The following is a 22748-nucleotide window of genomic DNA, read 5'->3' on the forward strand; positions in this document are numbered from 1 at the left end:
TTTCTTTCATAAGATATAAATTCTTTATAAACAAATTAACCTGGTTAGGGTAACACAATCAGGGGTAGTACAGCGAAAATAAGCCAAAGATATTTTAGCCACAAATTTCACTCACCTCTCAACTCTACATTGGAATCACCATGGGATCTTTCACACTAAGGATCTGTTGGTCCCACTTTTAATGAGTCTGACTCAACTGGTTGGAGTTGGGTCCTGAGCTCCACTTTAAAGTATCGTCAGGTATTTCAAATCTGAAGCAAGGATTGAGAACTTATGCACTAAAGACAATAGCATCAAAAAAATAAAAAGTAGTTGTCTCTTTAAGAAGGGCACTGTCTAATAGGGAAATAATGCCTGATGTATATAGATTAATTAAATTCTACGTAGTGTTTTCACAGGTCTCAGATCTACCAATCAACCAACTACCCATTTCTATATAATATAAGGTGGGGAGAGGGGTGTCTGGGATTGACTAAAGCTGGGGCCTCCACTTTAATTCATGTAAGTCCAGAGATGTCTGATTAACTAGGGTACAGTGAGTATGGAGTGAAACACATTTTTTTCTGAATTTCTAGCCAGTTCTTCAGGCAATTTTGATGCAACTGGTCTATATAGGACATGTTGATAAACACTGACATATATGTTAAGATAAGTGCATTTTTTTGGAAATTGGCATATAATGCTTCTTCTTCTGTGTTCCTTTTAAATTGCAAGCTACAGTCTGTAGGGAAAAGAAGTCCTTGCCCATAAATCATCAGAAGCAACCCTGGGTCCAGATCGCAGGATTCAACTCAGTTATAACTAACCGTTGTGCCCTACAACTTATCAGGCCCTATACTAAACACTAAGGGTACCAGCATAAATGAGACAAAATATTTACTGTGAGAAGGGCACAGTTTAGTGGGAAACAGTGATGACTGTGAACAATGTTTTAAAATTGGGATTCATCTACCAGATCCCCAGTTCCTGCCATTATTTCTCATCAATCTGTAATTAGAGGTTTATTTGGCACAGCAAATCTCAAAGCAAAGGAAGAGGGAAACTTATCTGGATCCGTGTAAGTTAGTGTAGACTACTGGGGACTCCTGAAGTCAGGGTGGTGTGAACCAGAGTAGTCTTGGGAACATAAAATTATCCCTACAACTCCTGTGTATGTGCAGAATGAAACCTGTAGCAATGTCTGCACAGAAAATTGATAGTCAACGAGACTTGGCTATTTTCATCAGAGGATGGAAGAGATAATCCAATTCCGAGCACACTATCATGAGCGTCACTCAAATTTGTCTGGGAGAAGGGGAAGAGGAAAGAAGTATGAGAAAACCATAAAGGGCTGTTTGCATTTACAAGCAGTGTTGGTGAAGTATCCACCTGGTTTAAGTATAACTCTAAAGCAGGGAGGGACACTCTATACATTTTTGAAAAGGCAAAATGGGGAATCAGACTACTGAAGGTTCCAGAGAAATCAGTGGGTCTTTGTCATGTTCAGGAGTCCAGTACATCTGCAGTGGTAGAAGCCAGTGGAGGGAGCAAAATGCAAGTGAAGAGGAAGATGTGCCTAATAGTTATGGCATTATGCAGAAAAGAAAGGCAGAGCAGCAGATGAATAGAAAAGCATTTAAAATTGAGCATCCCTAATCCAAAAATCCAAAATCGAAGTGCTCCAAAATCCAAGGCTTTTTGAACATGACATGATGCTACTAATGGAAAATTTCACACCTGACTTCATATCCACAAACTTTGTTTCACACGCAAAATTATTAAAAGTATTGTATAAAATTACCTTCACGCCTGGCGCAGTGGCTCACGCCTGTAATCCCAGCACTTTGGGAGGCCGAGGCAGGCGGATCATGAGGTCAGGAGATTGAGACCATCCTGACTAACATGGTGAAACCCGTCTCTACTAAAAATACAAGAAAAAAAAAAATTAGCCGGACGTGGTTGCAGGCGCCTGTAGTCCCAGCTACTCGTGAGGTTGAGGCAGGAGAATGGAGTGAACCTGGGAGGCGGAGTTTGCAGTGAGCTGAGATGGCGCCACTGCACTCTAGCCTGGGCCACAGAGCAAGACTCCGTCTCAAAAAAAAAAAAAAAATTACCTTCAGGCTATGTGTTTGAGGTGTATATAAAATTAAATGAATTTCATGTTTAGAGTTGGGTTTCATCCTCAAGATATCTCATTATGTACATGCAAATATTCTAAAAACTTAAAAAAAAAAAAAAACAGAAATCTGAAATACTTCTAGTCCCAAGCATTTTGGATAATGGATTTTGAACCTGTACTCACCTGGAAATCAATTGGACTTGCTGATAGGCACTCTCCTTGGAATCTTCCCTAAAAATGAAGGGCACCTGGAGGGCTGGAGCCTTGCATGTATAAACAGAGCAAGACACAGAGCTCAGTCATTACCTCATTTGATTCCCACAGCGGCCCTCCAAGGCATTTATAATGTAATGTATCTGTAATTATCAGGTACATGTTTCTAAATGAGAGATCCATAGATAATATAAGATTTACATGTCTTTAAACTGTGTTTCAAGTGTTTATTAATTGCCCCCATTTCCTATATAAGCTGATTGGCAAGTTCCTTGCTTGTTACCTTTTCTTTTTCCTGGAACATATGAAACACATGTATTCATTTTGGAAAAGTGAGAAAAAACAGATAAGCAAGAAAAAAATAAAGAAATTAAAAAGTACCAGTAACTATACAACATAGATAAAGCACATTCTGGTTTTCACTCATTCATATATATATATGTGTGTGTGTGTGTGTATTTCATATATATTATATATTTTATATATAGTGTGCATACGTACACATCTAAATGAAATAGTCTATCTATAGACTGCTTTTAAATTGCTTTGTTAACATTACAGTATGCAATAAACATCTTTCCACGACAGTTGATGAAAGTCCTCTTCTGACAGAAAAACTTACAGACTAGGTCAAAATGCAATCTCCAATCAGAAAATTGCAGAAGAATGCCAAAAGGTCCACATTAATGGTACACCAGGAAAAATGTGAATTTAGAAAGCAGGGATTTTATGATTATTAACCTCCAGATTCAAGGCATAAGGCAAAACTCATCATGATGATCATGGGGAGGGGGGTCCCCTATAAGAATGTGCAGACTGTACCTCAACTGAAGTTCCCTAATTTTCCTCCTTAGCTCTCTCATCTCCTCCATGAACCGTTCCATATCATCTCCATCTCCATCTATCATATCAATGTTATCGACAAGCCTATTGGGCACATCTTCTCCAAAATCCTGGGCAGGTGGAGCCCAAACCCCTCTAACATTTCCTTCTGGCTCTTGGTCTTCACCACCTCCTAAAGAGGGAGCTTCATTCTGCACTGGGGCCTTCTCCACAACTTTGTTTTCCTTGGGGACATTTTCCATGTTGAGTTTTTTTCCTGGTTTTTTTTTTTTTTTTTTTTTTTTTTTTTCTTCCTAGAAGATAAAAAACAAGAAGAGGGAGTGGATGCTTGATAGGATTCAGAGTTCTGTTTGGCAAAGGTTTTCCCACCTGAGAAACTGTGAACCCTGTAGGGGAAGCCCCAGACCCAGCGCTGCTGCAAGGCCCTCCATTTTCCCTGAAAATCCCTTCCCCAGGCCACTCCTACCACCAAAATGCAGGACGAGTTGGGGGAGGGGGACAATCATAGAGAGACCAGACTTCACCTCCCTGGGATCCTAATAAGCTCTCCAGGAGCGCCCCAGACCTCGCCCCTCTACTCCCTTCTTCCCTCATCAGACACAGGGCTGTCATTTTATGAAGACTCTCCTAAGTTTCTCCTGCACTCAACTCTGGCAGGAAGGGCTGTGAGTCACCCAGATTCTGCTCTGATCCTTGATACCCCTACACCAGAGGGCCCCAGGCAACCTCCTGCCTTCAGGGATCAGAGGCAATCTTTCTCTCTTAGCCTTGAAAACGCACTTAAAGACCTGCAGACAAATGCGATAATTACCAGGACTGATCTTTTAATCAAAGGACCAGTAATGAGAGTTGATTTAGGGTTCTCCTAGTATTAGTACCTTCTGTTTCTCCTCCATCCTGTCTCACGACTTCTTTTCCTACCCTGTGACAGGCTATCCCACCTTCCAGAAATAGGCATCAAAGATGATTATTTCCAAAACGTTTTAACCTCTTCTTTAGGCTCCCATCTCTACTGTTTCCTCCTACTGTCATCTAGTTACCATTTCTGGACTGCAGACAACTTGCCTGGCGGGGGAGTTAGAAGAGCTTGCTGAATGGATACGTAGTTTATTCACAAAGAATTTCAATCTAGGTATCCATCAGGCCTTCTCTCCACCCGATCCCCACTCCCATGCCCACCATTTTATGCATCAAGATGGACGATGAGTGAAGAGGTATGTGGGCATTGCAAACTAGGACCTGCTGCGGTCTCTGCGCTTTGTCATTCTCACTCCAGGATCTACAAGTAGCGCCCAGGCTTACACCGACCCACCTGCTGGGACCAAAACAGTTTCTCGCTCCTCGCCTCTGTCCCGCAGTCAGAAGCTCGCCCGCTCAACTGCCGCAATAGGGACCTGCTTTCCAGACCTGATCTCTGTCCCCCTCCTCTGCAGCAATTCCTCTCCTCGGCCCCCGCAGCCTATCATTTCCAGCTCTAAATGGGTAGAAGGTGAAGAAAAGATATCTAGAAGGCAGGCCTAAAACTTTGGTAGGGTCCGCCCTCCCCACACCTTGGTCACCGGCTGCACCTCCCTCCCGCGGCCCAGCAGGAAGCAGGCTATTTCCTTTCAGTCTCCTCCACCGGCCGGACTCCATCAGACATTGCCCAATGGCCGGCCTCCTAGGAGATCTCAAATGGTACCCATTCTCAATCCGGCCCCCTCGGGAGATCCTCTCCCCAGTCGCTCCATTTCTCACACTAAACGGGTGTGTATCTGGAAAGGGGTAGATAATCCAGTCCTAGACCCGCTCTGGTCTTTGCCTTCTGCAGCTCTCACACCGTTCAGCGCCCACCAACCTGTCAGGGCGCAGGGGTCGGCTTCTACCACTTTCCTCCTTTCCAGGGCAGCTGGCTCGCTTGCCTTCAGGGCAACAGCTAGCCGTCGCACGGCCAGCGATGACTACCAAACTGCAACTAGGAGAAACTAATCCACGCATTGGCTCTGGGTCTCCTAAGGCCCACGTCACTGTGAGCTCAGATTTCCAAATACCATTCACACCCGCAGTACGGCAGGAGGGTGGGGGCGGGACTGTAGGTGGGGCCACCTTTCTCTGCATTCCTGCTTTCTCCACCACTACCGCAGGCTACTACCCAACCCTCCATTTTTTTTTAATGTAGCGATCCCCAAGACCAAACGGGTCATAATACTTTGTATTTGACTTGCTGTGGTTTCTGCTGGAGGTTTTAAAGAATCGCTTCTTCCTCTTCTATACCCCTAAACGCACACTTCTCTCCCCTTCACGTCCAGCAAGTAAAGCCCTAACAGTATTGTAAGTCTTGGTCCCAGATTGGACCCTGGAGTAGGGGTGGGGAGCGAGAAGCTAGGAAGTCCGGAAAATAGGCAGGAAGTGGTATTCAAAATTTTTTTCACTTAAACTACTTTCCTTTTTGTTTGCTTATTTGTTTGTTATTTTGTTTTTCATCAGCATGCATTCATTTTGTTGTTGTTTTCATAACTAGACAATACAATTATTTTCAGGAGTTCAAGATCAGCCTGGCCAAGATGGTGAAACCCCGACTCTTCTAAAAATACAAAAATTAGCTGGGCGTGGTGGCAGGCGCCTGTAATCCCAGCTACTCGGGAGGCTGAGGCAGGAGAATTGCTTGAACCTGGGTGGCAGAAGTTGCAGTGAGCGGAGATAGCGCCATTGCACTCCAAGCCTGGGTGATAGAGTGAGACTCCGTCAGAAAAAGAAAGAAGAAAGACAGAAGGAAGGAAGGAAGGAAGGAAGGAAGGAAGGAAGGAAGGAAGGAAGGAAGGAAGGAAGGAAGGAAGGAAGGAAGGAAGGAAGGAAGGAAAGGGAAAAGGGTGAGTTTTCTTGTGAAGGAGCTCTATCTTCATGTCCTTCCATGAAGTGATGCATTGAGTCTAATAGAGCCTCCCTGGTGGATTTTCATGTTTTGAGAACCTGTGACAAACTGATGATCTCCTCTAAATTGTATTAGTGTAACCACAATTTACAATAGCACCTGGCCCCGACGATTCAGGGCAATAATTTGGGGAAGCTACCCTGACAGATGAAAATGTATTGTGATAGACACATAGAGGGGAACAACACTGGGGCCTACAGGAGGATGGAGGGTGGGAGTAGGGAGAGGATCAGTTTACCTATATAACAAAGCTGCACATGTATTCCTGAACTTAAAATAAAAGTTTAAAAAGTATTGTGAAATTGCAATGTTAAGATAATAGTGTACCAGAATAAATTTAGAACAAATGAACCAGAAAAGAAATTCGATTATCAAACCCAAATATGGAAAAATGCTAGTAAATGCATTGAAATACTTTGAATCAGTGGGGAAAGGTTAGATTGAAGAAATTGTGCTGGGATAATTGACTATTTTGAAAAACAATGAAGTTCCTTATCATTCTCATACACTTAAAAATAGACACTAAATGTTTGCATAAAAAGGCATTAAACCATTAAAAATAGAACTTAGCATGTTATTTTTTATATAATCTTAGGATGGAAAAGTTATTTTAAAATATAGCACCAGATACTGACAAGACCAAAAGGCAATTGGCTCAAATCTGCTGGGAACCCTCCGAGTCTCAGAAATGACTTAGAGTGCTCCTCAGAATTATCCTAACTAATGATGAGAAGTCGGGATATTTTTCTACAGACTTGGCCCTTTATTGGTGGATGTCACCCAGAGGATGTTAAAATCTATGGTACTTTTAGGTTGTCCTACACCTGGGCTGAGCAGGTTCCCAAGGTACCAGAAAAAGCCCTCAGCAAAATTAGAAAACACAGGTAAGGTAGAAGGATAATATCAGTTTTATTCCCACTCCAGGAAATATACTATTCACATTTTACTCTAAATCTGTCCAAATATCTCCCTTCAAAAGCAAAGATAATACACACATATTCATTTTCTTCTTATTATTATGATTATTACACTTTAAGTTCTAGGATACATGTGTGGAACATGCAGGTTTGTTACATAGGTATACATGTGCCATGGAGTGGTTTGCTGCACCCATCAACTCATCATCCACATTAAGTATTTCTCCTAATGCTATCCCTTCCCTTGCTGCCCACCCCCAGACAGGCCCCAGTGTGTGATGGGCCCTCCCTGTGCCCATATGTTCTCATTGTTCAACTCCCACTTATGAATGAGAACATGCGGTGTTTGGTTTTCTGTTCCTATGTTAGTTTGAGAATGATGGTTTCCAGCTTCATCCATGTCCCTGCAAAGGACATGAACTCATTCTTTTATATGGCTGCATAGTTTTCTATGGTGTATATGTGCCACATTTTCTTTATCCAGTCTATCATTGATGGCCATTTGTGTTGGTCCCAAGTCTTTGCTATTGTACATACACATTCATTTTCACATTTATAGATGTTTGGGTTGTTGGTAGTGATCATTATCATAGATGATGTTGATTGAACTTCTGTGTACATAAAATTTTCATACTAATATCAGATTTTGAAGTTTCTAGAACTGTCGTTTCTATATATGTGTGGATATTTTTCATTGTCATAGAAGTCACTCCTGAAAAATGTCCAAATTTGGCATCTATAATGTATGAGCATTCCTGCTTTCTCATGTCTGCCAATGCTTAGTATTGCCTGATGTATTAATCATTTTCACAGTACTGATAAAGACATATCTGAAACTGGTCAATTTACAAAAGAAAGAGATTTATTGGACTTACAGTTTCATGGCACTGGGGAGGCCTTGCAATCATGGTGGAAGGTGAAAGGCAAGGAGAAGTAAGTCACGTCTTACATGGATGGTGGCAAGCAAAGAGAGATCTTGTGCAGAGAACTCTCGTTTTTAAAACCGTCAGATCTCGTGAGTCTCATCCCCTATCATGAGAACAGCGCAGACCCACCCCGTAATTCAATCACCTCCCACTGGGTTCCACGTGGGAACTGTGGGAGTTACAATTCAAGATGAGATTTGGGTGGGACACAGCCAAACTATATCACCTGTTTTTTTTTTTTAACTATTATTGTATTTTATTTTTTCTTTTGTTTTATTTTTTATTTAAATACACTTCTCAAGGTCACCAGGTAATGTTTTCTAAACTTGACAGATCATAAGAGGCACTTGGGGTTAAGATTTTTAGGCTCCTTCTCTAAAGATCCTAGTTTAATAGTTTGGAGTCAGGTGTGAAAATCTGCATTTAAGAAGCTCCTTTGACATAATTTTTATATCAGATAGAGTTGGGAAACCCTGTTACAGGCAAAAACCAAAATGAAACAAAGGAAAAAAGTCTCCCATCATTATATAAGTGATTTTTTAAAAAAATTATCATGAAATAATTTCAAACTTATAAAATACTTTTGAGAAAAACCCCACATGCCCTTCACTGCATTTCCCAGTTCTCAGAGTTTTGCTACATTTGCTTTCTCATTCTCCCTTCATATAGAAGAACACATTATTATTTTTTTCTGAACCATTTAAAAATCAATTGAAGACTAAATGATCATTTAAAAATATTTAGTGCAATTGATTCCATATTATTATATCATTCATTAATATAAACTGAAAAAACTAAAGGAATCACAAATGGTGGAGCAGCCATATAACAGAAATTTTTAACTCAGTTAAAAATTTATAAGATAATATGGCAGCCATGAAAATGCACCACTTCGATCTCCTGCTGTGGGGAGTATTGTTGATTGATGTTTCTAGTTGCTGACCCTCTGAATCCACCAGCACATTCATGCCGAGGTCATGAATCCCATGGGTCGATCCTTGCCAATAACTGGCACTATTCAGTTGCATTTCTGTAAGTTACAGGGCTTCTCTAATTGAAGTCTTTGGCTCCATATCTCCCCTTCAGCCTAGCTGAAACCTTAGGATTATGTGACAGTCTAGGGCTCTTCCTGTCAAATCTTCCTCCTTTCCCTGCGCTCCTTCACCAATGTCAGATCTTCATTACCATCTGAACACTCTTTCCACCTTCTCCCACTCCTTCTCCTTTATCCTTCACAGGTGTCGTTCCCAATTAACCTTTTGCTCATCTATTCCCATTTGGGTTGTTACTTCTAAGAGGACAAGAGCTAACATAAGTGGTGACAGGAGCTGTCCAAGAAAAATTATGATACAGTGGAGTTTGGGATCCGACTCACTTGCTACCCACTGGGCAAATAAAACAACATCTTGAGTGGTATGCGAGCATAGAGAGTTCCTGGCACAAGATGGTGATCAAATAGCTAAAAATTTCACCAGTCCTGACCTGGAAACATATCCTGTAGATGGAGAACACCCTTGCTAGCATTCAGGCATTTGAAAAATAAGAGAGAAATGATGCCTGTCAGGCAGCCAAGTAAGCTAGCTAATAGTTGGGTAATTTTCATTGCTACTCTGAAGAGATATAATGAAAAACTGAGGGTCAGGCTGGTGCAGTGGCTCACGTCTGTAATCCCAGCACTGCGGGAGGCTCAGGCGGGCAGATCACGAGGTCAGGAGTTGAAGACCAACCTGGCTAACATAGTGAAAACCTGTGTCTACTAAAAATATAAATAAATTAATTAATTAATAATAATAAGCCGGCTGTGGTGGCAGGCACCAGTAGTCCCAGCTACTTGGGAGGCTGAGGCAGGAGAATCACTTGAACCCGGGAGGCGGAGGTTGCAGTGATCCAAGATTGCACAACTGCACTTCAGCCTGGACAACACAGTGAGACTTTGTCTCAAACAAAAAGAAAACCAAAAAACTGAGGCTCATCACCAAGCAACTAAAGCTAAGTATTAAAATCTAAGAGACTTTCTGGTAACTTATAAAGAGGTTCGTACTTCCTGCAGTGGAAGAGCAGAAACAGTTGAACAGCAGACTTGGGACAGTTGCAGAGCTTCAGAGATATTTAAATACTGAGTCAAGACAGGTATGTTATATTCATGTTATGACCTAGATTGAAAAAATCTGGGATCTGGACAAACATGAGATGGTGTGTTAGTCCATTTGCATTACTATAAAGGAATACCTGAGACTCCTTAATTTATAAAGAAAAGAGGCTTATTTTGGCTCACAATTCTGCAGTTTGTACAGGAAACATGGTGCTGGCATCTGCTTCTGGCAAGGGCCTCAGGAAGCTTACATGCATAGTGGAAGGCAAAGGGGGAGCAGGCATATCACATGATGAGAGTAGGAGAAAGAGAAGGAGGAGGAAGTTCCAGGCTCTTTTAAAAAACTAAATCTTGCATTAAGTAATAGACTGAAAACTCACACATTGCTGGAAGAATGGTACAAAGTCATTCATGAGCGATCCATCCCCATTATTCAAACATCTCCCAAACTCTAATATTGGGATCACATTTCAACATGAGATTTGGAGGGGAGAAAACATCCAAACCATATCGTTCCACCCCTGGCCCCCCAAATACCATGTCCTTTTCACATTGCAAAATACAATCACTCCTTTCCAATAATCCCCAAATTTCTTAGCTCATTCTAGCATTAACTCAAAGTCCAAAGTCCAAACTCTCATCTGAAACTTGAGGCAAGTTCCTTTAGCCTATGAGCCTGTGAAATCAATAGAAGTTATTTATTCCCAAGGTACAATGGTGGTACAGGTATTGAGTAGACATTCCCACTCCCAAAGGGAGAAATTGGCCAAAAGAAAGGAGCAACAGGTCCCATGTAAGTCTGAAACCCAGCAGGGGACATTTAACCTCAGATTTCCAAAAATAATCCTTGACTCCATGTCCCACATCCTGGGCACACTGGTGCAAGGGGTGAGCTCTCAAGGGCTTGTGCAACCCTTCCCCTGGCTTTGCAGGGTGTAGCCTCCATGGCTGTTCTTTTGGTTTGAAGTTGAGTGCCTATAGCTTTTCTAGGCTCAAGGTGCATGCTGCCAGTGGCTCTATCATTCTCAGGTATGGAGGGTGGCAGCCCCCTTCCTAAAGCTCCTGTAGCCAATTCCTAGGTGGAGACTCTGTGTTGGAGCTCCAATCCCACATTTCCCCTCTGCGTTGCCCTAGTAGAGTCTCTCTGCAGGGGCTTCATTGTTGCAGCAGACTTCTGCCTGGGCACCCAGGCTTTCCTATACATCCTCTGAAATCTAGGTAGAAGCTCCAAAGCCTCCTTCACGCTCACATTCTATGCACCTGTATGGTAAACACCACATAGGAATCACCAAGGCTTATGACTTTTGCCCTCTGGAGCAATGGGCTGAGCTGTACCTGGAGCCTTTTGAGCCAAGGCTGGAGCCAGACGGGTCTGGATGCAGGGAGCAATGTCCTGAGGCTATGTGGGGCAGTTGCGCACTGGGCTCGGCCCCTGAAAACATTCTTTCATCCTAGGCCTCTGGGTTTGTGATTGGAGGGACTGTCCCAGAAACTTCTGAAATGGCTTTTAGCCCTTTTCCCCAGTATTAGCACCTGGCTCCCTTTTAGTCATGTAAATCTCTCTAGAAAGTGGTTGCTCCTTAGCAGCCTGCTTGGATTCCTCTCCTGAGTATACTCTTTCTTCTCTACCACATATCCAGGTTGCAAATTTTCCAAATTTTTACACTCTGCATTCCTTTTAAATATAAGTTCCAACTTTAAGTCATTTATTTGCTCCAGAATCAAATCACAGGCTGTTAGAAGCAGCCACGCCACATCTTGAACACTTTGCTGCTTAGAAATTTCTTCCATCAGATACCATAAGTCATCACTCTTAAGTTCAACCTTCCCTCCAATCCCTATGGTGTAAGCACAATGCAGCCAAGTTTTTGCTACCATGTAACAAGGGTGATCTTTGCTCCAGTACTCAATAACTTCCTCATTTTCATCTCAGACCTTATCAGCCTGGCCTTCACTGTCCATATTTCTATCAGCATTTTGGTCACAACCAGTTAACTAGTCTCTAAGAATTTCCAAACTTTCCCTCATCTTCCCATCTTCTTCTAAGTCCTCCGAACTCTTCCAACCCCTGCCTGTTACATATTTCCAAGGTGACTTCCACATTTTCAGGTATCTTTATAGCAATGCTCTACTCCACAGTACCGATTTTCTGTATTGGGCCATTTATGTTGCTGTAAAGGAATACCTGAAACTGAGTAATTTATTTAAAAAGAGGTTTACTTTGGTTCACAATTCCACTGACTGTACAGGAAGCAGGGTGCTGGTATCTGCTTCTGGTGAGGGCCTCAGGAAGCTTACAATCATAGTGGAAGGTGAAGGGCAAGCAGGCATATAACATGATGAAAGTGGGAGGAAGAGAGAGAGGAGGGAGTTCCAGGCTCTTTTAAACAACTAGATCTTATGTTAACTCATAGAAGGAGAATTCACTCATTATCACAAGGATGGCACAAAGCCATTCATGAGAGATTCACCCCATGATTCAAACGTCTCCCACCAGACCCCAACTCCAACTTTGGGGATAATATTTCAACCTGAGATTTGAAGGGGACAAAATATCCAAACCATAGCAGGTGTGGACATTCTGGATAGATGGTCCTGAGAATGTTGGTTCTGCAGATTACTCTGAACCCTCAGAAGCTGCAGAGATGGCCCATGATTGTCTCATAAGAATAAACACTTTCCTCATGTTACAGAGGCCTCACCCAGCAATGCAACAGGTGCCATCCTCAGAAACTGCCCCTACTTCCTTGAAAAGGTTACCAGACCATTAATTAGGGCTAAGTGACAGCATGATGCAGCCAAGGGCATTCTGAGCCTGATAAGGAAGGAATTAGATTATATATTGAAGTTGTTGTATGCAAGAATTACATAGCATGTACTGGTAGGAGTTGGGGAAGCCTTGATACTGGGTTTTAATGATCCTTGATCAAGGTAACCAGAATATACTGGATAAGCAATAGTCATTGAGTTGAAAGCACTTTCTGGGAACATGGGATTTAACACTCTAGCAAGGACCCTAGGAAGTAAAGTAAACGTTCTGCTAGTGTGGTTCTTCAAAGCCTGGAGAAAGCAATGGCCCCTGCTGAGTGAAGTAGAAATGACTGAGGTATCCTGGCATCCCAGAGAGGAAGAAATACAAAGTTCCAGGGCAGGCTAGAATGACTATATTATGCAAGACCAGAAAACCCAGCCAAGGATAGTGCTTCACAAGCAATCACCAGCCCTTGATGGTCAGCCAACATGGGTGTTGCTCAACATTTACAAGCTGAAAAATACAAGAGTGTAAGACTAGGAGGCTGAAAGAGGTTTCCTCAATAAGAAGTCATGACCCTTGTTCAGTTGCTGAATCCAAGCTAATTTTTAGATCTAAAACACATTTATTAAAGTAGGAGCCAGATCTCTTGAAAAAAATAACCTTGTTGCATCTCAATAAGTTTGCATTACAATAATTATTTCAGTCCTTCCACAAAGGGAATTATAGCCATTAATTAGATGACAGTATACAAGGGGAATAAGAATACCCAGACATTTCAACGACTATTGAACACAGTGCCTGAGTCTGACATTGATATCTAGATACCAAAGGCATCATCATGGCCTCACTATTATAGTGGGAGTTTACAGGGGCCAGGTAATAAAGAAATTTCTGTGTAAAGTCTGGCTGTCTATGGATCTACAGCTTCTATATTCTTTTCCCTCACATCCTGATTTTACAATTAGGATTTATATAAATGGCATTTGGAAAACTACTGTATTGAGTCATTGTCCTGTGAACTCTCATAGTGGGAAAGGTTAAGTGGAAACTTACGGTGATACCCTTACTTCTGGGCAAGGCAGTAAATCATAAATAATACAGCATTCTCAAGGTGGAGAAAGAAATCACTGTCACTGTTAAAGACCTCATAGATACAGGAGCTGTGGTCTCTATCATATTTTCACTTGCTTTGCCAATCTTGCTTTTGCAGAAACTAATTGAATCCTAGAGAATAATAGCATACTACCACAAGTCCAGTCATGCAGTATCCTTGACAAAAGCTGCTGTACTTGATGTGGTAGCATTGCCAGAGTAGATTAACAAAACCTAAGTATGTGGTATGTAGCTTTTGATGTGGTGAATGTATTCTTTTGCATTTACTTAAAAAAAGGATCAGAACATTTACTTTCACATGGAGATAACATTCATTTATAGTTTTGCCTCAGGGTAAACAAAATATATACTCCCACAGGGCTTCACATTGACCCATTATATCCGTGATATGCTGATTGGACAGGAAGAGCAAGATGTGGTTATTACACTAGAGGTCTTTGTAAGACACATGGGCTCTATATTGTGGAAGATAAGCCCATTACTTTACAGAAATTATAATAGGTTCAGTGGTTGTAAGAATGCCAGGATATCTCCTCCAAAGTAAAAGACAAGTTACTGCATCTTGCATCATCTCCCACAAAGAAGGAAGCACAGCATATGGCAGGCCTCTTTGGGTTTTTGAAGCAACAAATTTTATACCCTCTAAGTCATAAAGTAAGATGAACCCAGCAGTAGCCCATAATACGGTGGAAACAGAATATCCTAGATTAAGTCCAAGGAAAACCAGATGGCACAGGTTAGGTATACGAGCAGATAGCTCAGATCTCCCTGCTATCCACCACAGTTGCACCAGTGCCTCTCCTTTCATTTAAACCTATAGCCATATGAAAGTATGTGGTCCCATATAACCAGTTGAAGGAAAGCTCAAGCTTGGTTTACAGGATCAGCTTGGTATGTGAACGTAAGTCAAAATATGTGGTGACTGTATTACAGTCACATTTAGAGGTGGTTCTGAAAGGCAGCAGGGAGGGAAAATATTTTCCCAGTGGGTAGGACTGCAAGCAGTGCACCTGATTATCCACTTTTTGTAGAAAAAGAAGTGGTTCAAGATGGTAATATATATGCATTATTTGACAGTAGCCAAAGGTCTGGTGAGCTGGTCAGGAGCTTGAAAGGAAAAGATCAGAGAAAGGGAAGTCTGGAGTAGAGGAATGTGGATAGACATATTGGGAGTGACATGAAAAAGGAAGATTTTTGTATCAATCCTATTTTAATGTTCACAAGAAAGCATCAATTGTGAAAGAGTAACTGAAGAACTAAGTAGACAAAGCAACTTTGACCACTGACATTAACCAGCATTCATTTTGGCCTTCTCAGGACTGGTCCAATGGGCATCTCAAAGAACTAGCCGTGGCAGAAGAAATGGAGGTAATACATGGGCCCAATATCACAGACTCCTGTGTACCAAGACAATTTAGCTGATTCCCTGTGTGAATATCCAACCTGCAGCAACAGCGACCAACGTTCTATCTCAAATACGACACTATTTATAAAGGCCACTTAGCAGTGAATTTATTATATTGGATGCTTTTTAATCCTGGAACAGTCACTGGTTCATGCTCACAGAAATATGTACCTATTCTGGGTGTGGATTTGCCTTTTCTGCCTGCACAGCCTCAATAAGCGTCTGGGGGATTTGGAGGTTCTTGATCGATAGTCTTGGAATCCCACACAACACAGCATCTGAACAGGATAGTCACTTCATAGTAAAGAAGGGGAACAAATGCGTCCAGAACAAGAGGATCCACTTGTCATATCAAATACGGCACCATCCAGAAGGAGCTGACCTCATAGAGCACTTCTAAAGGCAAAGATAAAGCACCAATAAAAGTAAACCCTGAAAAAATTGGGTGCCATCGTCCAGGATGCAGTATATTAAATCACAGACCTATATGTTAGGCTTTAGATCTAATTGGAAGAATGGGATTAGGAATAAGGGGTGAAAGCAGGAGTGTGCCTACTCCCCATCATAGTGGCCCACAAGGATCACAGCAGTGGTTTGAACAAGCATTGGACTACTGATATCCAGGAACTGCCATGCAAGAAGGGGAATCCACATGTGGCCGGAGTAATTGACGATGATCTGTAGGAGGAGTAGGGCTGCTTTAGTAAAATGAGTCAGAAAGGAATACATATGAATCCAGGTGATCTACTTGAGTGCCTCCTGGTATTCTCTTGCTTTGTTTAACTGTGAATGGATAATGTCATTGAAAAGAGTTTGGACACCTCCACAATGAAAGTTTGGTTCACGTGACTAAGTAAGCTTTCAAGACTTGTCAAAATAATAACTGTGTGTGAGGGAAATTTCAAGTAGGTAGTGGAAAAGGAAGATAATAATTACCAGTTCTGGCCCAGAAACTAAATGCAGCAAGGGGGACTGTAGTGTGTCCCACTATCCTCCCTCTTCAAAGTTTGCTTGCATAAAGAAAAGCCCAAAGGAATAAGTAAGGAACTGTTCCACGAAGCTGCATGGAGAAATAGATCTGTGGAGTACAAAGGTGGACTGTGGTGACTATGAAAATGTGCTGCTCAGATCGCTGGCTATAGGGAGCATACTTACTTGATGGCCCCAGCTGCTGCCCCTCGGGACCAACTATTGCATTTGCACCAAAGCCATGCTTCCCCCAGACTTCTCCTAGATAATCACTGAGTGGGAAATAGTAGTGCGGGTCAATTCCTCAGAGATGAGGAACACCTCTAACAGGCAACTTTGACTCATGGTATCCCTATCAACCTGTCAGAAACCTTAGAACTGTGAGGCAGTCTGAAAGTATTCCTACCTATCTTTAATTTTGCTTCCCCTTCTCCTTTCACAGACATCATTTCTGCATTATGATCCAAAGGCTCTTCCTGATTTATTCTGCTCTCTCCCCTTTATCCCCTTTTCCCATAATTAATCTCTTTCACAGGAGTCTTATCTTGGTGTCTGCTTTTCACGGAACCTGAACTAACATAGGTACTAATAAAAGTATTATTTCGAATCACATGATTATAAATCGAGAAGCATAGCATCCAAAGAAAATCCACCAAATATCATGGCTATATTAAAAATAAAGCAGTTAGAGTTGTTTATTTTATTTAAAAGCTTACTGAATGCAGGCCAGGCACAGTTGCTTGTGCCTGTAAGTCCAGCACTTTAGGAGGCCAAACCTGGCGAATTGCTTGAGCCCAGGAGTTCAAGACCAGCCTGGGCAGCATGGTGAAACCATGTCTCTACAAAAAAATACAAAAATTAGCCTGGCACGGTGGTGTGTACCTGTAGTCCCAGCTACTCAGAAGACTGAGGTGGGAGGGTCACCTCAGCCTGGGAGGTCAAGGCTGCAGTGAACAAATAACACGCCACTGCAGTCCAGAATGGGCAACAGAGTGAGACCCTGTCTCAGAAAAACAAACAAACAAACAAAAAAAACAAAAAAAACACGGTTACTGAATAATTTTTTCTCTTTTCATTTTCCTTTTTTAATTTATGTTTTATTCTAAGTTCAGGGGTACATGTGCAGGTTTGTTATACAGTTAAACTTGTTTCATGGGAGTTTGTGGTACACATTATTTCCTCACCCAGATATTAAACCTAGTGTCTATTAATTATTTTCCTGATCCTCTCCCTCCTGCCAACCTCCACCCTCTAGTAGGCCCCAGTATGTGTTGTTTCCCTCTATGTGTCCATGTGTTCTCATCATTTAGCTCCCAATTATAAGTCAGAACATGTGGTATTTGATTTTCTGTTCCTGCATTAGTTTGGCTAAAGCTAATGGCCTCCAGCTCCATCTAAGTTTCTGCAAATGACATGATTGTGTTCTTTTTATGGCTGCATAGTATTCCATGGTGTATATGTACATTTTCTTTATCCAGTCTATTACTGATGAGTATTTAGGTTGATTCCATGCCTTTGCTTTTGTGAATAGTGCTGCAGTAAACATATGTGTGCATGTGTCTCTATGATACAACAATTTATATTCCTTTGGGTGTGTACCAAGTAGTGAGATTGCTGGGACGAATGGTAGTTCTGTTTTTAGGTCTTTGAGGAATCACCACACTGCCTTCCACAATGCTTGAAGTAACTTACACTCCTCAGCAGCAGTGTGTAAGTTTTCCTTCCCCCCTACCTGCACCCACCCCCAAGCCTCACTGCCATCTCTTATTTTTTGATTTTTTAATAATGGCCATCCTGACTAGTGTGAGATGCTATCTCATTGTGGTTTTGATGTGCACTTGTCTAATGATCAGTGATGTTGAGATTTTTTTTTTATGATTGTTGGTCTGCATGTATGTCTTCTTTTGAAAAGTGTCTGTTCATGCACTTTGCCCACTTTTTAACAGGTCATTTGTTTTTTCTTGTAAATTTAAGTTCCTTGTAGATGCTGGATATTAGAACTCTGTCAGATGTACAGTTTGCAGAAACTTTCTCCCATTCTGTAGGTTGTCTGTTCATTCTGTTGATAGTTTTCTTTGTTGTGCAGAAGTTCTTTAGTTTAATTACATCTCATTTGTCAATTTTTGTTTTTGTTGCAATTGCTTTTGGTGTCATCATGGTGAAATCTTTGCCTGTTCCTATATCCGGAATGCTATTGCCTAGGTTATCTTCAAGGGTTTTTATAATTTTGGGTTTTACATTTAAGTCTTTAATCCATCTTGAGTTGATTTTTGCATACAATGTAAATAAGGGATCCAGTTTCAGTCTTCTGCATGTGACTAGCCAGTTTTCCCAGCATCATTTATTAAACAGGAAATCCTTTTCACATTGCTTGTTCTTGTCAGCTTTGTAGAAGTTCAGATAGTTGTAAGTGTGTAGCCTTATTTCTGGGTTCTCTATTCTGTTCCATTGTTCTGTGTGTCTGTTTTTGTATCAGTACCATGCTGTTTTGTTTACTGTAGTCCTGCAGTACAATTTGAAATCGGGTACCGTGATGTCTCCAGCTTTGTTCTTTTTGCTTAGGATTGCATTGGCTATTCGGGCTGTTTTTTGGTTCCATATGAATTTTAACTTAGTTTTTTCTAGTTCTGTGCACAATGTCAATGGTACTTTAATAGGAATAGCATTTACTTTATAAATTGCTTTCAGCAGTATGGCCATTTTAATGACACTGATTCTTCCTATCCGTGAGCATGGATTTTTTTTTCATTTGCTTGTGTCATCTCTGATTTCTTTGAACAGTGTTTTGCAGTTCTACATGTAGAGGTCTTTCACCTCCCTGTTTAGTTCTATTCCTAGGTACTTTAATTTTTTCTGACAATTGTGAATGGGATTGCATTCCTGATTTGGATTTCAGCTTGACTGTTGTTTGTGTATAGGAAAGTTAGTGATTTCTGCACAGTGATTTTGTATCCTGAGAATTTGCCGAAGTTGTATATCAGTGTAAGAACTTTGGGACTGAGACTATGGAGTTTTCTAGATATAGGATCATGTCATCTGCAAACAGGGTAGTTTGACGTCTTGTCTTCCTAGTTAGATGCTCTTTATTTCTTTCTCTTACTTAATTGCCTGGCCAAGACTTCCAATACTATGTTGAATATGAGTGGTGAGAGAGGGCATTCTTGTCTTGTGCTGGTTTTCAAGGGGAATGTTTCCAGCTTTTGCCCATTCAGTATGATGTAGGCTGTGCGTTTGTCATAGATGGCACTTATTATTTTGAGGTATGTTCCTTCAATGCCTAGTTTATTGAAAGTTTTTAACATGAAGAGGTGTTGAATTTTATTGAAAGTCTTTTCTGCAGCTATTGAGATGATCATGTGGTTTTTGTCTTCAGTTCTGTTTATGTGATTTACCACAATTATTGACTTGTGTATGTTGAACCAACCTTGTATCCCCGGGAAGAAGCCTGTTTGATCGTGGTAGATGAGTTTTTTGATGTGCTGCTGGATTTGATTTGCCAGTATTTTGTTGGGAATTTTTGCATCAATGTTCATCAAGGATATAAGGCTAAGGTTTTCTGTGTTGTCATTGTGTTTCTGCCAGGTTTTGGTATCAGGATGATGCTGGCCTCATAGAATGAGCTAAGGAGGAGTCCCTCCACCTTTATTTTTTGAAATAGTTTCAGCAGGAAAGGTACAAACTCTTCTTTTATATCTGATAGAATTCAGCTATGAATCTCTCTGATCCTGGGCTTCTTTTGGTTGGTAGGCTATTTTTTTTACTAACTCAATTTTGGAGCTTGTTATTGGTCTGTTCACGAATTTAATTTCTTCCTGGTTCAGTCCTGGGATGTGTATGTGTCCGGGAATTTATTCATATCTTCCAGATTTTCTAGTTCATAATGTGCACAGGGGTGTTCATAATATTCTCTAATGGTTATTTATGTTTCTGTGGGGTCAGTAGTAATATCCTCCTTGTTGTTTCTGATTGTGTTTATTTGAATCTTCTCTCTTTTCTTCTTTATTAGTCTAGCTAGTGGCCTATATATTTTATTAACGTTTTTCAAAAACAGCTCCTGGATTGGTTGATCTCTTGAATGGATTTTTGTGTCTCAGTCTCCTTCAGTTCAGCTCTAATTCTGGTTATTTTTTTTCTTCTGTTAGCTTTGGGATTGGTATGCTTTTGAGTATCTAGTTATCTTAGTTATGATGTTAGGTTGTTAACTTGAGGTGTTTCTATCTTTTTGAGGTGGACATTTAGTGCCATAAATTACCTTAGCTGTGTCCCAGAGATTCTAGTATGTCATATCTTTGTTCTCACTAGTTTCAAAGAACTTCTGATGCCTACCTTAATTTTGTTATTTACCCAAAAGTCATTCAAGAGCAGGTCATTCGATTTCCATGTAATTGTATGGTTTTGAGTGAATTTCTTAGTCTTAATTTCTATTTTGATTGCACTGTGGTTCACGAGATTGTTTGTTATGATTTCAGTTATTTTGTATTTGCTAAGTGTTTTACTTCCAATTATGTGATTGATTTTAGAGTATGTGCCATGTAGAGATGAGAAGAGTGTATATTCTGTTGGTTCTGTATGGAGAGTTCTGTAATGTCTATCAAGTCCATTTGATCCAGTGCTGAGTTCAGGTCCTGAATACCCTTGCTAATTTTCTCATTCGCTGCTTTATCTAATGATGTCAGTGTAGTGTTAAAGCCTCCAACTATTATTGTGTAGGCATCTAAGGCCCTTTGAAGGTCTCTAAGAACTTGATTTATGAATCTGTGTGCTCCCATGTTGCGTGTATATATATTTAGGGTAGTTAGATCTTCCTGTTTAATTGAACTCTTTGTCATTAAGTAATACGCTTCTTTGTTTTGTTTTGTTTTTATCTTCATTGGTTTAAAGTCTGTTCTGTCTGAAGGAGACAGTTTTGAGCTTGCTGAACTCAAAGCATCTCAAAAGACCTTCAAGTATTACCAAGAGGTAAAATCCTTTCCTAGATTTCAGGCCTAAAGGAAAAATAGCATCTGGTTCAAAGGTTTAAGTCTATGGCAGTGGAAACTAAGTCACATATCCAGACTAGATGCAGAACTAGGGTTAGAAGTCGGGCTGTACTCCTAGTTTATGGTTCTTCCTGCTGCAAGAAGAGAGCATCTCTGGAACCATGAGGTAGCTTTCTAAGAGAATTTAGCCAACGCTTTTTCATCTGAGACTAACTTCAGTTTATTCAGCCCTTCTCAAGTCTAAACATAGGTTCTCTTAGCCTGTCAATGTAATGGTCTTTCATGATTTTAAATGCTGTTTGGGAGATTATGATCCTGTATCAATTATCTAGGTAAAAAGCAATCTACTCATTTAACCCTTTTTATTTTTATTTTTTATGTTTTGACGGAGTCTCAGTCTGTCACCCAGGCTGGAGTTCAGTGGTGCAATCTTTACTCACTGCAACCTCTGCCTCCCGGGTTCAATCAGTTCTCTGCCTTAGCCTCCTGAGTAGCTGGGATTACAAGCACCTGCCACCATACCTGGCCAATTTTTGTATTTTTAGTAGAGACAGGGTTTCACCATCTTGGCCAGGCTGGTCTTGAACTCCTGACCTCGTGATCCACCCACCTCGGCCTGCCAAAGTGCTGGGATTACAGGCATGAGCCACCGCGCCTGCCCTCATTTAACCCTTTTTATAGTGTGGAAGGCAGTTTCACAGGGGCAATGTACAATGCTTTTGGGAACCATCTGAAAGAACAGCTATTGAGTACTCCTCCTGACTTCACTTGTGCCCTTGAACTTCTAAAAGAAGTTAAGGAGGTGAGTAACCAACCTCCCATTTGTGGATGGGAAGTCCCTGGGCATCTCAGAACCTTGGATCATCAATGGATATTAATATCTTATGTAGCATACTTTTTTTTTTAACGTGGCCTGCTACTTAAATAGATAGAATGGGGCAGCTTCCATTTTATTTATGTAAGATGAAACTTGACAGTTGGGTGATTACTATAAAAATATATAATTCAATTAAACTAATTCTTACTGAAACCCCACTATGGTCTGTGTGTTTCAGAAGCCCAAAGATGAATAGGACATCCCTTGCCCACAAGGAACTTACATGTTTGAGTCAAAAGGCTATTTCAAGTGACCCATGAAGATTCCAAATTTGCTATTTTATCCTCAGACTTTGGAGTAAAACTATCTAAAAATGTCCTTAACCTTTATTAAGAATAAATAATCTTATTTCCTTTATTGCCGCTGGCTCACGCTTGTAACCCCAGCACTTTGGGGGGCCGAGACGGGTGGATCACAAGGTCCAGAGATCAAGACCATCCTAGCCAACACAGTAAAACCCCATCTCTACTAAAAAAAGAATACAAAAAATTAGCCAGGCATGGTGGCAGGCGTCTGTAGTCCCAGCTACTCGGGAGGCTGAAGCAGGAGAATGGTGTGAACCAGGAGGCAGAGAGTGCAGTGAGCCGAGATATAGCCACTGAACTCCAGCCTTGGTGACAGAGTGAGACTCCATCAAAAAATAAGCAAGT

At 41.1% G+C, this 22748-nt stretch overlaps 2 protein-coding genes across 3 annotated transcripts in view; one reads left to right on the top strand and one right to left on the bottom strand.

Moving 5' to 3' along the window:
- Positions 1–2837: 2837 nt before the first annotated feature.
- On the bottom strand, positions 2838–5153 carry BEX5 (brain expressed X-linked 5). 2 transcript variants are annotated; one of them, XM_050776062.1, is made up of 3 exons: positions 4723–4918; positions 3888–3942; positions 2838–3447 (listed from the first exon to the last, which is right to left on the bottom strand). In XM_050776062.1, exon 3 carries the CDS (start codon positions 3394–3396, stop codon positions 3061–3063), a length of 336 nt encoding a protein of 111 aa, XP_050632019.1. In that variant the 5' UTR covers positions 3397–3447; positions 3888–3942; positions 4723–4918; the 3' UTR covers positions 2838–3060. The 2 variants fall into 2 exon arrangements, with proteins under 2 accessions (XP_050632019.1, XP_050632018.1); XM_050776061.1 differs by lacking the exons at positions 3888–3942; positions 4723–4918 and adding an exon at positions 4992–5153.
- A 16735-nt stretch (positions 5154–21888) lies between these two features.
- Positions 21889–22748, top strand: part of LOC126946027 (T-complex protein 11 X-linked protein 2-like) — a 6028-nt gene continuing 5168 nt past the window's right edge. The window contains 1 exon segment of the mRNA XM_050776011.1: positions 21889–22023. Within this exon segment, the coding sequence (XP_050631968.1) occupies positions 21928–22023 (96 nt within the window). The 5' untranslated portion in view covers positions 21889–21927.

This window comes from Macaca thibetana, chromosome X (assembly GCF_024542745.1).
Source record: "Macaca thibetana thibetana isolate TM-01 chromosome X, ASM2454274v1, whole genome shotgun sequence".
Classification (NCBI taxonomy): domain Eukaryota; kingdom Metazoa; phylum Chordata; class Mammalia; order Primates; family Cercopithecidae; genus Macaca; species Macaca thibetana.